This window comes from Gossypium arboreum, chromosome 3 (genome assembly GCF_025698485.1).
Source record: "Gossypium arboreum isolate Shixiya-1 chromosome 3, ASM2569848v2, whole genome shotgun sequence".
Classification (NCBI taxonomy): Eukaryota; Viridiplantae; Streptophyta; class Magnoliopsida; order Malvales; family Malvaceae; genus Gossypium; species Gossypium arboreum.
Window position 1 is genome coordinate 134,968,659 of NC_069072.1, and position 15,015 is coordinate 134,983,673.

General features: G+C 33.4%; 2 protein-coding genes across 2 annotated transcripts; both read right to left on the reverse strand.

Annotated features, from left to right (window-relative positions):
* Positions 1 to 1,726: 1,726 nt before the first annotated feature.
* Positions 1,727 to 2,663, reverse strand: LOC108475326 (deoxymugineic acid synthase 1-B-like). The gene is made up of 2 exons (XM_017777290.2): positions 2,225 to 2,663; positions 1,727 to 2,144 (listed from the first exon to the last, which is right to left on the reverse strand). Exons 1-2 carry the CDS (start codon positions 2,548 to 2,550, stop codon positions 1,886 to 1,888), a joined length of 585 nt encoding a protein of 194 aa, XP_017632779.1. The 5' UTR covers positions 2,551 to 2,663; the 3' UTR covers positions 1,727 to 1,885.
* A 1,483-nt stretch (positions 2,664 to 4,146) lies between these two features.
* On the reverse strand, positions 4,147 to 4,996 carry LOC108475470 (17.6 kDa class I heat shock protein-like). Its single transcript, XM_017777438.2, has one exon. It carries the CDS (start codon positions 4,865 to 4,867, stop codon positions 4,304 to 4,306), a length of 564 nt encoding a protein of 187 aa, XP_017632927.1. The 5' UTR covers positions 4,868 to 4,996; the 3' UTR covers positions 4,147 to 4,303.
* Between the last annotated feature and the right edge of the window lie 10,019 nt (positions 4,997 to 15,015).

Here is a 15,015-nt window from a genome sequence, read left to right on the forward strand (position 1 = left end):
CGGTAAATTTCGAGGAGGGCCCAACGATAGGAATAGTTCATGATGTGGAACTACAAATCGGCGAATGAAAGGGCAAAGAAGAATTTGAGGTAATCCAATTAGATGATTAAGATTATGTGCTTGGCTTAAACTTCCTTGACAGGATTCAGACAATTCTGTATCCATGGGCCGATCAAATTCATATTGTCACTAGTTCGTTATCAAAGATTGTTGTGCTAGTGCATCGGGATATGAAGGTTAAGACAAAGGTGTTGTCGTCGATCCAACTAGTCGAAGATGTTTCGTATGAGAGGAACATCGACTCGATAGAACAGGATCTACAAAAGCCCATTCGAAAGTGTTAGTGGCACAAGAGATCGATATGAAGCCTGCAGATTCGACTGTGGAGCCGACAACTTTGGGAAATGTGGGTTGTGCATCGGGCTTCGAGGAAAAAGGAGCGACGCAGAAACAGTCGGGACGAGTAAATGCTGTGAGTAAGGTACATTGCGAACACTCTGATAGTGTGTTTCATTCTAACTCGTTGACTTGGCGAGAACGTAGAGGCCCTGTCGAAGTTCTTAAGCAAGAAGGCCGAGAGACTGTAGGCAAAGCGAAGCTGAGTGTTGTGAATCACGAGGATTCTATTCGAGGGGAGTTAGAATGTGGGCAAGGGAGTGACATAACTCCTTGTCATCGAGATGTACAAACGAGTAGGACGGCTCGAGTTAAGAAGCGACGGAAGCCGAGGCAAAAGTCCCGAAGAAAGGGAAAAGCTAAGGCGTCAAGACGAGATCGAGGCAAATCAAGTCAATGTCATTCGGAAGTCGCAACGAGGACGTTGTGAGAATGGGTGGAGGAGAATATCACGGGCCAGAGTTCAAAACCCGTGACCATTGTACCAAATGCATCTGATGGAGGTCTATTGCTTAGATGTGGATCATTTGGCCCACAAGAGCTGGCCGATTCAAGGAACTATTGGAGAAGCCTGTCAGAATGAAACCTGGTTGGCCCAATAGCGAAGATATGACAACTTAGGCTACTATGGTAACTAATCTTAAAAGATAGAGGGAATCATATCTTGTAAAGATTAGATAGGATTTGATATGGCAATATATTGTAAATCCCTTAAATCATGGGATATGGTTAATCTCGTCCGTCGGTGTAAATATATCTTGTCCGTTGGTTTTGGGGGAGCTCAAGTATAAATAGAGAGCCTCCCCCTCATTTGTACTCACTCCATTCATTGTTTCATTACTCTTTGTAAATAAGAGAATAGAGAGAATTTACTCAAACACTTTGCGAGCGTCCCTTTCTGTTGTTCTTTGGTTGCTTCTTTTGGCATTAAACCGCTTCTGCTTATCAACTTGGTGCCTTAGAGGAGTTCTTAAAGAATCCTCACTCGAGTAAAGGCTGACTTAAGTGAATTTGAACGAGCAAATCGCCTAAGGCCACACGGATTGCGAGACGAAAGGTCTAGCCCCGTGACACCAGTACCAACATGTTTTAGTGTACTGTTTCGAGTTTATTGATGTTTTATATATATATATGATCCAATTTTTAATGTCTTGATAAATTATATATACATTTAAATTTTTTACACATATATTTAGTTTAATTTTAGTTTCTTAATATCTTATATATTATTTTGGTAAAAATAAATTATATACATGCAAATATATTTATATGTAAATATAAATTTTAAAATTATTAATTAGGTTAAATAATTTCATTTAATACCTATTAAATTTAAATTTAAATTTAATTATAGAAAAATCAAAATGATTAAAATAAAAGATAAAAATTGATTTAAAATATAAAATTTTTTACCGACCATTACCAGCCGATATGCATCAATATACGTCGACATTGATCAAAACGTACCAAAATAAATCGAAATTTTGACTCAAACAGAACATAAACTACTTGATATTAGTGGGATTCTGGCACTGGAAAGGAGGGTTTCTAGTTTCTTGCAGGAGAAATTGCTTACACCAATGGATTTTGTTAGGCCAATATCATGACACTCCTCCATAGCTTCCCACACAGATTTTATATCCATAGGAACCATGTCTTCTTTCTTAAAAGGAAAATCATGTTTACCTGGCTTTAAACTCAGTGGCCAGTGAATTAGATACAGATCAACATACCCCAACTTCAAATTCCTGTTGAAAATTAAGAATCAAACATAGTGAAAAAACATCAGCAAAGAAAGGGGAGTATACGTATATGAATATATATATACTTGAGTGTTTTGTGGAGTGCTGGGAGCACAAGGTCATGGTGTGCATCACTGCACCATAGCTTGGAAGTAATGAAGAGTTCATCTCGGGATTTGATTAACCCTAGACGAAGGGCATCTGATATCGCTTCACCTAAAGGCTGTTCGGATTGGTAAACAGCTGCTGTGTCGAAGCGACAGTACCCTAGTTTGATAGCTTCGATGATGGTTTCTTTCAAGGTATCCCTGGAAGCACCGAAAAGATATTCGGCTGTGCCGAAGCCGATAAGGGGAATGGCTTTTTCATCAGTTGATCGAAGAGGGAATGTCGGGACGCTTTGCACTGACATGGTGGATATCTCTGGGCTTGTTTCCTTCTCCGGCGCGCGACTGCATTTTGGTTCCAGCTTCCATGTCTACGAACAACTATATATGATTATCAGTTAAATATCAATATCCTTCCACGGCATTGATATTGGCATCCTACTATATATTAAAAATTTCAATCGCCATGCTCTCGTCATTTGAATTCCTCCTCCATTGGCATCCTAAGATTAAAGTTGATTCTCGAATAAGGACTAAATTGAAATTAAGGAGATATCGTTGAGGGACTAAAGAGGTGAACATCATTAAAGGATTTGTAGATCATAATAGTTGAAGAATGACTACTCTAAAATTGGGATAATTGGAGGAGGACAAGTGCAAACGTACCAATAAATTAGGGGACTAAGTACAAGAGCTGAAGGACAATAAGTAGAGAATTTGGCATGATCGAAGAAATGAAAAGAAAAAAGAAAAATGAGGCTTGATGACACCTTCATATTAGGTGCCAAGTAAGTATTAATTGGAGGCAATTTATGAGTTAGGTGGCAACGGATTAAGTTGCCAATTTCCTCCACCTTGCATACAGGGATGAAACTATTTTTTTTTCCTTTAATATTGCAAAATTGGTTAAAATATATCATAGATCCTTCTATTCTTCACAAATTTAAAATTTAATTTTTTATTTTTATTTTCGGAAATTAATCTAAATTTTTAGGTTTTCATAAAATTTATTGATGTAATTTTTATAATAAAATATGTTCAATTAGTAATAATATAACTAAAAATAATGTTATAATAAACTTAAATTTAATAAAATAATAATTAAATTTTAAATATAAAAAAAACTTATAACATACTGCACCCTACAAAATTTTGAAGAATTAACCATGAATTTATTAAAACGAATTACCCTATATTTATGAATTAGCGAGTAAGTATGAATTTTGACCATCAAATCACATTTCTTAAAGCTCAAATTTTTATAATTTTATTGTTACATCATTAATGACAATTAATAATTAAACGACTAAAATATTACAATATAAATTTATTGTTACATCATTAATGACAATTAATAATTCAATGACTAAAATATTACAATAACAACGTAAATAATTAAAACATAATATTTTAAACATAAATAAATAAAATATAATTTAAAACAATTAAAAATAATTCTATAATTCTTCCCAAACTTATTAGAAAACTATATGATGATAGTTTTTCGAAATTTAGTGATATTTTTATTTTTGGCAATTATAATTAAAAATTGTGAAATTAAATTTTTTATTTTAAATTTTTCCTAAAAAAGTTGACTTTCTCTACTAAAAATTTCAATTTTCAATTTGTATCTAATTCTTTAAATAGAGTCACTCTCTAAATATTTAAAGATTTGAGAATAACACATTTAAGGGTTCGAAAATTGCAAAAATATATACATTTGATTAAAAATAAAAGAGATTTAGACAATAAATTCAAGATTCAACAAATCTTTCTAGTTTGGTAATTTTAGATTTTCAAATTTTAATTAAACCCAATAAAATTAATTAAAAATTTAAAAATGCTTATTTTTTTCCTATTTTAAGTAAAATTCAATTAAACACTTGATAAAATAGAACATGTACTTAATACTAATATATTAATAATATTGAAATTAAGCATCACCATTCCATCATACTTCAACCAAACACACAAACATCAACTTATTATTACATAAGTAGGCGAAACGATGAAAACCCGAAATCAATCCATCAAAAACCTGGTAGATCAATCAAATATCTAATGATGACCCTGGGAGGTTGCCTTGATATCTTCACCAGTACCACCCGACTGAACAATGTCAATCACCTTAGCCTGCTTCTTATTTTCATCTACAATTTTAGGCACACTGATCCTCAAAACCCCATCTTCCATATGAGCTTTGATGCGATCCATATCCACATTCGCAGGCAACCTGAACTGCCTCCAAAACTTCCCATTCGTCCTTTCAGCTCTATGCCATTTCTCTCCTTCAATTTCTGCTTCTTCTTTCCTTTCACCACTGATCCTTAACACTCTGTTCTCTTCAACCTCGATCTTCAAATCCTCTTTTTTCATCCCTGGGATGTCCAGGGTAATGGCATGGTACCGTGGGGTTTCTTTCCAGTCAGCTCGAGCTAAAGCGACGGGTTCTGATCCTTTGGGGACGGTCACTGGGGTTTGTTCCAGGATTTTGAATGGGTCTTCAGCAAGCATCACGTCCCATAAGGATCTACCGTAAGGGATTAGGCCGTTGGATTGGGTTGACATCAGAGTTATTGCCATTAACAAAATAAAGGCTTTGGTGAGATTTGGGATTCTCATTTTTGGTTTTAATGGAGAAATTTGGTAATGGGAGACGAAATTGTTGAACAGTTTGAGGATGATTCTGATTTGATGATCTTTGTTAATCAATGCGGGTGATTTACAATGAGATGTGTAGTGAAATATATATAGTTTGAGTGGGAAGTAAAGGGATTTATCTGGATTGTTCGTGTTGTTTCAATACCGCGAAAAAAGGTTGGTGGAATCACCAGAATTTTCTCGGGGAAATTTGAAGTTTCCAGATATTAATCTTCAGGCCAACACGTGTTGCTTTAGGCGACTGCGACTTTATTTATAATATAAATATTAAAATATTAATTTGACAAGAATATTTAATCATACTATATATTAATTATATGGGTAAAATGATATTATTATAGCGGATTCAAATAATATTCGAATTTGGATATTAAAATTACTATCTACTGCAGATTCAGAGCAGATAGATCTCCTCGAATGGATCTACATTCGTTATTTGGATATTTGTAGATATCTGATTCCACATAGCTAGACTTATTCATGAGTCAAGTGTCTAAGCCAAAAGCCATGTCCAAAATTTGGGAGAATTTGGGTAAAAATGTTAGTCAGGGCAAAAAAATTATGCCCGTTTAAAATATGAGTTGGGCTCGGGCTTGAACATTTAAGGCTTGAGCTCAACCTAGCCTAGCCTGTTTTTAAGTTTATAATACTTTATATTATGTTATTTTTATATATTATGTAATTTAGAACATATTAAAAAAATAAGCCTATACTAAATATATAATGTTAACATGATAATAGAAAAAATTTTAATAAATAAAAAATGTATAAAATGTAATATTCCGAATTAAGGCCTAATCGAAATAGTGGTTTCGTGACCACAAATCTGAGATAGAAATAATTATTTTATAATTATTTTGAGGTTTATGATATGATTGCATAATTGTGTGAAAATTTCGTGAAGAAATTTTTGGCATAACGAGTTTAATTTAAAGTTAGGGACTAAATCGAATAAGTTGCAAAACTTGCATTCTAGAAGTTTTTAGTATGAAATTGCTTTGAAATATTAATTAGGAGGTCTTAAATGGAATTTGACCAATTTTAAGTTCATGGACAAAATTAGGACATGGAAGGAATTTTTGGAAAGTTTAGTAGTAAGGGCATTTTGGTCATTTGGATATTAAATGAAATAAAAATAGGAAAAATAGCCCAAAATAATCATCTTCTCCATATTGTTCTGTCGATTTTTGCTCTCCTCCATAGCTGGGGTTTCTTCAACTTTCAAACTTCATAGTAAGTGATTTCAAGCCCCGTTTTTAATGATTTTATGTTTTGAAATCCGTTAGCTCGATTTGGCTTATGTTAACAATAATTCAACCTATGGTTCACATTTGGAAAAATACCCATAGATGAAATTTGTATATTTTGGTGTTTTATGACAGAATATGAGGTTTTAAATTTTGTTAGACAACTTGTGCTACTCGGTTTTGAGTAAAAACGAGTAAAAAGGCTTAATCAAGAAAATATTTAGTAGTCATAAATACATGTTAGAGTGAGAATTTGATGTTGCCATAGAAGGAAAAATGATCAGAATGTCATAAAACATGATAATAAGGGATGAAGTTTAATTCCCGAGCCTAAGGGAAAAATTGTAATTATGCAAAAGTTTAGGGCAAAATGGTAATTTTTCCAAAGTTCGATAAGGACTGTTTTAATGAATGTATGTATTAAATAAGATTAATTTGGTATTATAGATCAAGAGAAACGAGATTCAAGTCGTGATCGAGGAAAAACAAAATTTACGAGGAATAGGCTCGATTGTTAAAAATTTTGTACCGAGGTAAGTTCATGTGTAAATAAGGTAGCATAATTGTTATTTTTAAGTTATTGATGTTAAATATATGATATGCTGATTTTTATAATGAAATATATGCTTTGTGGTTATTTTCGAATAAAAGCAAATTAAGTGTATTATTTGTTAAATATAAAGTGCTACCGAGTATTGGTTTCGGTATTTTACGGAAGATGGCAAGGAGATGTGTAACGTCCCCTAACCCTATACCGTCACCGGAACAGGGTTACGAGACATTACCAGTCAGTACAGTCCAATTTTGGTCATTAATTAAAATAAATATTCACACACATCCTAATTTTAAGATGTCGTCCCTTTAATGGGCCCTCGCGGTCCAATATGAACAGTAAATTCAATTCGGGACTAATTTAGAATCACTACGAATTTTTAGTAAATTTCAAAATTCATACTACATACCGTTGCCAACCATAATTTTCTCATTTCATCAATACTTTTACAACCTAAATGACTCTCATTAAACATCCCGGTACATGCCATTATCGACTCAACATACTTTACCCTAATGAATTCAGGATCGTCTTGGGATGCTTGATCCAACGTATTATCTTTACTTAAACTGCAAGACGAAACAAACCGTGCATGAGTATGGTATACTCAAGTGGTATTTCTATAATCTGAACAATTAATAATATAACAAATACTTAAGATCATAATAACAATTACAATTATTCAATTATTTATTCATAGATAAATTTCAACTACTTACCATATAAATTTTATACAAATTATATAATAAACACAATAACATAATTGTTCAATTCTTAACTAAATCCATTATTATTTACTCCATTCTTTCACTTACTACTCGGTATAGCTTTTCTTAATTTACTCACAATTCAATATCATTAAACTATATTCAACTATACACTTATCAATCATATTCCATTTTAATTCATTTTAATAACTATCAATTTCATTTATATCATATCAACTTACTATCCCCGATAGCTTTCAAGATATACATACGATTCATATATCTCAAATCACATTTCAATTCATCAAGTGGCATCATATATCATCAATTCAACTCCAATCATTTCATGAACCTTTGGTTCATATTTTCAATTTCATATCTAAATTTTCAATTCTCAATTTAATTTCTCGTTTCATTTCAATAGCTTGATCAATCAAATTTATTCGATTTATCTTTCACTTATTTACCCCTATTAACAAACATGAACTTTGACGGATACACGGATTCCAACCCAAACACACCAGTACGGCACATTGTGCCTAAAACGGTACATAGTACCTGATCAGTATACGATACATAAAGTGCCTAAAACGACACACGAGGTGCCTGATACGACACACGAGGTGCCTGATACGACACACGAGGTGCCTGAAATACGACACATAAAGTGCCTGATCGATAAAGCCGGCAAATCCCGTACACTTCCAGGTCTTATGGCATGCCAATTATATCCGACTTAGCCCGACTAGTTAATAGGGTATTTCATTCACTTTCTCAATTTAATAATTCTTTCATCAATATACCATCCTGATAATCACATATATTCACCCATTTTCACAATTCATACAATTTCATTCAATTCAACAATATATTTCAATTATTCACATTAATTCATAATTCAATACAATTCAATTCACTTTTCAATATCAAATATTCAAATATCACAATCTCATATATTCATATCAATTTCCTCATATTTCCAATCAATATATTTTTCAATATAACATTCATTCAATATTCAAATTTCTACATAAATCATATATATTATATAATTCAATCAATATAAATTCAATCAAAATAATTTCAATCAATATAAATTCAATAAATTCATCGCATACCAAAATCAATCCATTCCAATTGTAAAACATCATAATTCTAACACTAACAATTGCCATATGTATATAAATATAACAAATAATAACTAAGTTCGGATTATAGAAATACAAACCGTAATTTTCGAGCTAACTCCGTTGACTTTGTCTTGTCCTCTCTTAGCCGAGATTTCCGTACCACATTGACTACTGAAATTAATACAATTCATAATCATTAATACATTACTAATTCATATCTTGAGTTACAGAATTCTAAATTAAGATCCGCTAATTTTTCTTGAAACTAGACTCACAAATCTTCTTACAATAAAATTTTCAGAATTTTTGGTTTAGCCATTAAGTACAATTTATTCTTTAAATTCACCCCTATTCTGCTGTCTAACAGTTTCGTCCCTTCTTCACTAAAAATTAATTATCTCACAGTACAGAACTCGGATAATATTCCCGTTAATTTCTCCTGAAAATAGACTCATTAGGATTCTAAACATATAGCTTTAAGCCTCTAATTATTTTTATTCAATTTTTGGTGATTTTCCAATATCAGAACAGGGGAACCCGAATTCATTCTGACCTTGTCTCACAAAATTCATTATATCTCATAATTTAAAATTCAATTGCTTATATCGTTTCTTCTATAAGAAACTATACTCAATAATATTTAATTCCATATTTTATTCATCCTCTAATTAAATTTCTACAATTTTTGGTGATTTTTCAAACTTAGACTACCGCTGCTGTCCAAAATAGTCTTAGTACAAAATGTTGATTTACTTTAATTTCAATTTAATTCTAACTAAATTCACTTACTTTCCTATCTTAATTCATACTTTATTTCTACTCAATTTTAACCAAACTTAGACATAATTATCTATTTTTCACCATAAAATCATAATTTCAAAATTCTTTCAATTTAGTCCTTAAAGCATAAAACTTATGGATAACTTTACAATTCAATCCTTGTATCATTTTTAACTTGAATTTCTATCAATTTAGCCCTTAATTCATCATTTTATTTAACATGGACAATATCTAGAAATCTAATAACTATCAAAATATCAACTTAATTTCATCAAAACTTTGTTCTAAAACTTCTAAAACATCAAAATTAAGTAAAAAGGACTTGATTGACTTACCTATTAAAGCTTAAAGCTTCAAACCTTCAATTTTCCCTTTTCTCCCCTTCTTTCTTTCTTTTTTTCCCCTGCTCTCTGTTTCGTTTCATTTTGTTTCTATTTCCTTTCATTTGCTTCTTTAGTTTATATATATAATATAATATAATATAATATAATATAATATAATTAAAACATAAAGTATCTTTATTATATAATAATATAATAATATACTAATATACTAAACATAAAAAAAATCTTAGATTTTCTTCACGATAAACCGCCTCAATTTATACTTTTTGTATAATTGCCCTTTTAGTCCTTTTTATTTTCTTTTAATCTATAATTCAACTTTCACACTTTATTCAATTTGGTCCTTTTACTTAATTACTCTTAATTAAATTAAATTCACTTAATTAAACTCTAATTAACCACTCATTTTACTTCGTAAATATTTTTAATAAATATTTACGAATCCATTTTTCAGAAACGGAGACTCAAAAATATACTTTTTCGGTAACGGTAAAATTCGGGTCATTACAAGATGTGTTCGAGGAAAATCCCGTTTGAACCTTAGGAATAGATTAGGATACAAGTGACATGTCACTAGGATGGTTGAACATCCGAACTCGTTGAGTTGAGTCCGAGTTCACTTATGGATGTGAAATGTCCGTACTCGTTGAGTTGAGTCCAAGTTCGTGAGATGTAACTAGGCATCCGAACTCGTTGAGTTGAGTTCGAGTTGTGAGATGTAACTAGGCATCCGAACTCGTTGAGTTGAGTTCGAGTTCACTTATGGATGCGAACGCCCGAGCTCGTTGAGTTGAGTCCGAGTTCACTTATGGGCGGGTTACATGGTAGCTTGGCTACAAATATGGCACTTATGTGTAAATTATCCATGTATCCGAGTTATATTCCGATGTGTTCAACGGGTAAAATTTCTAGTGAAATGGAAGAACACTTAAGATGCAGGTGACGTATTGGTAAGTATTGTGAAATGGACACTTTGGACAGGTATGTACTTAACCTTCGGGTTGAAAATAGATACAATAACGATAAGGTGGTAAGATGATTAATGATGTTTAGAAATGTGATATATGTTTTGGTGATACCATGCTAAGGTTGTTTGGTATAATTGTATTGTTATGTTACTTGTTATTTGCATATGACTTACTAAGCATTTATGCTTACTCCCTCCTTTTCATTCACTGTAGTTTTGAACAAGCCGGCTTAGGAATCGGGATAGGTCGAAGGTTCGATCACACTATCCGAAGGACTCTTTTTGGTAAATGGCTTGTAAAACTTAAGTATGGCATGTATAGCAATACACCTATTTTGTGTAAATAATTTTGTGATATGGCCATGATTTGGTTGAGAAAATGCTTAATAATGATAAGTAATGGAAAATGCTAAGTTAGATCATGTTTGATGTCATGGAAGTTTAATATGTTATCTAGATCATAAAAACTCATGAAAAGATGAAATTTGCCATAAACAGAATATTGCAGCAACACTGACATGAGTTTGAAAATTTACTAAAAATCATAGAAATTGAATTTGGTGATGGATTAAATATGGCATTGAATCCTAGTATGTCTAGTTTCATATAAAACAAATGAAACAAGTAAAGGAATTATATGTTATAAGATATTTGAATTTTAGTGAAGCAGGGCCAGAGCGATTTCTGGATCCCCTGTTCCAAATTTAGAAATTTACCATAAATTGTACAAAAATAATTAGGTGGTGTATTTTATATTATTGGAATCCTTATTGAGACTAGTTTCGGAATAAATAAACTTCATAGTCATATAAACTTTTCACAGAGAGAAATATGGTTCGTAGTAAACAGAGGTCAGTCCAGTCAAGTCCTGAAACAGGGGTAATTTTAACTAATAAACTGTATTAATTGGCCAAACCAAAAATTTTAGAAAAAAATTAGTAAATAGATATATGAGTCTAGATTTAAGGAAAATTTACGGATCTTGATTTCGAGTTTTGTAACTCAAGATATGATTTTTCTTGTAACTGTGATGCAGGTAGCTAGAAAGCTGTGAATGTAGAAATAAATGATTCGAAGTTCTTAATTCGATAAATTATGTTCGGTAACACCTCAAGCTCGACTCCAGCGACGGTCTTGGGCGTGGAGGCGTTACATTTAGTGGTATCAGAGCAGGTTTATTCGGTTCTTGGACTACATGTTGTATGTACGAATTTTGCTATACATGCCATATGTATAAATTGTGATAGTGTGACGACTTCTGACCTATTAAATGATTTTTTTATAGTAAATGGATCCCGATCCAACTGCAGCTGATGATGTAGAGTGCAATGCACCAGCTTCGACTGAAGGGGCGGTGCCAACTGAAAATCCACCTCCTACTGTTGGTCAAGGAGGAGGAGAAGGGCTCGAAACCTTTCTCCAAATGATGAATGCTTGGTATCTTGAGTTCGTTAAATGCGAACCCAAATGCACAACCTCCCCACCACCCCAATTCCTCAACCTATACCCCGATGCCTCGGGGTGTGGATATGATAAAATTTCACGAACTCCGGTTGATAGAATTAAGTAAACAAGGGGTCAAGAATTTAGGGCAAATATTGATGACGATCTTAGAAAGCGAGTTACGGCTTGAAAATTCTATCCGGGTATTTGATGAATTATCTTGTACACTGAAGAATATTTGAAATGTGCTATATCTTTGTTGAGGATTCACTTATAATTGGCGAAGACTTTGATTTGGTGGTACCGAAAGAGATGGTAACACAGAATTCTTTCAAGAAGAGTTTGAAAGAAATATATTAGTGATAGATTTATTGATCGAAATGTAAAGAGTTTCTTGAGTGAAGCAAGGTAATATGCGATCCACGAATATGAAAGAGAGTTTGTTCGATTGAGTAAGTATGCCAGAGAATATGTTCCTACAGAAGCCAAAATGTGCCGACGATTTGAAGACGGGCTCAACGAAGACATCAAGGTATTTGTTGGGATCCTTGAACTAAAAGAAATGGTGGTACTTGTCAATCGAGCTTGCAAGGCTGAAGAACTACTTAAGGAAAAGAAAAAGGTAGAATCTGAGACACGAAATTGGAAGAAAAGACCAATGAGTAATGCACCCTCACAACAACCCGGAAAGTCAAGAAATATGAATCCTCGTTCCCAAGTTTCAGCTGGCCAATCATATGGGAATTCTAAGAAGCAAAATGTGGGTCCTAAGTCCCAGACTACTTCGGCAGCCTAGTGTAGGGAACTCGAGATTTGTTAAACCCGAGTGCCAGCGGTGTGGTAGAAATCATTATGGTCCGTGCAGAGCAAATGAATGTTTTTGATGTGGTTCTCCGGATCATTTTATTAGAGACCCCCGAGAGAGTGAGAAAGAAAAATTTCATATACAAAAGCAAGTGGTGCGGATTCAAGGGAAGGTATCCAAGAAAAGTGGGAATGAAGCAAGCGGTAAGAATGTAGCCGAGATCGTGAGTTAGATCTGAAGGTAGGGCTCGGCTAGAACTTATGCTATTAAAGCGGCGTGAAGATGCTTCTTCACCGATGTGATTCTGGTATATTTTCTCTTTATGATGTTAATGTTAATGCTTTGATTGATCCGGTTCTACTCATTCATATGTATGCATGAAACGGTGTCTAGTATGAATATACTGTTGAGAACACGAATTTATGATTAGAGTGTCGAATCCACTAGGCAAATGTGTGATAGTTGATAAAGTATGCAAGAAATGCCCTTTAATGATTCGGGGTCATTACTTTCCGGCCGACTTGATGTTGTTGCCGTTTGATGAATTTGATATTATTTTGGGTATGGATTGGTTGACATTGCATGATGCTATAGTAAATTGCAAAGAAAAGGTTATAGAATTAAAGTGTGAAAATGGTGAAACTCTGCGGGTTGAATCAATTAAATCAGAGGCATTGTCTAGTGTGATTTCTTCAATGTCGGCTCAAAGATATTTAAGAAAGGGTTATGAAGCTTATTTGGCGTATGTAATTAATACAAAAGAAGTTGAAAAGAAAGTTGAATCAGTGCCGGTTGTGTGTGAATTTGTGGACGTATTTCCAGAAGAATTGTCGGGTTTGCCTCCAGTCAGGGAAGTAGAATTTGGTATTGATTTGATACTGGGAACAGTTCCGATCTCGATTGCTCCATATAGAATGGCACCAGCAGAGTTGAAAGAATTAAAGTCGCAGTTGCAAGAGTTGATTGATAAAGGTTTTGTGAGACCAAGATTTTCACCTTGGGGTGCTCCCGTGTTATTTGTGAAAAAGAAGGATGGTTCTATGAGATTGTGTGTTGACTATCGGCAATTGAATAGGGTGACAATCAAGAACAAGTATCCATTGCCAAGAATTGATGATTTATTTGATCAGCTAAAAGGAGCGACATGGTTTTCAAAGGTTGACTTGAGATCTGGATACTATCAGCTGCGAGTAAAAGAGTTGGATGTGCCTAAAACTGCTTTTAGAACAAGGTACGGTCATTATGAATTTTTAGTTATGCCATTTGGGTTGACAAACGCTCCTGCTGTGTTTATGGATTTGATGAATCGCATATTTCGGCCATACTTGGACAAATTTGTTGTGGTGTTTATTGATGATATTTTAATTTATTCAAAAGATGAGAAAGAGCATGCTGAGCATTTGAGGATAGTTTTGCAAACTCTGATAAATAAACAGTTGTATGCTAAGTTTAGTAAAAGTGAATTTTGGCTTCGGGAAGTTGGATTTTTGGGTCATATTGTTTCAGGTGATGGTATACGGGTTGATCCTAGTAAAATTTCAGCCATTGTTGATTGAAACCACCGAAAAATGTAACAAGTTAGAAGTTTCTTGGGGCTAGTTGGGTATTATTGGCGGTTTGTAAATGGATTTTCTATAATTCTTGCTCCTATGACTAGACTACTCGAAAGAATGTTAAATTTGAATGGACGGAAGAATGTCAACGAGTTTTGAAGAATTGAAAAAGTTATTAACAGAGGCACCGGTGTTAGTACAACCCGAATCAGGTAAAGAATTTGTGGTGTATAGTGATGCTTCTCTAAATGGTTTAGGGTGTGTACTCATGCAAGAAGGAAAAGTGGTGGCTTATGCTTCAAAGGCGTTAAAACCTCATGAGAGGAATTATCCTACTCACGATTTGGAATTGGTCATGGTGGTGTTTGCTTTGAAGATTTGGCGACATTATTCGTATGGTGAAAAGTGTCGGGTATATACTGACCACAAAAGTCTTAAGTACTTGATGTCACAAAAAGACTTGAATTTGAGACAACGAAGATGGTTGGAGTTGTTGAAATATTACGAGCTTGTTATTGACTACCATCCGGGAAAAGCGAATGTAGTTGCCGATGCTTTAAGGAGAAAGTTGTTATTTGTT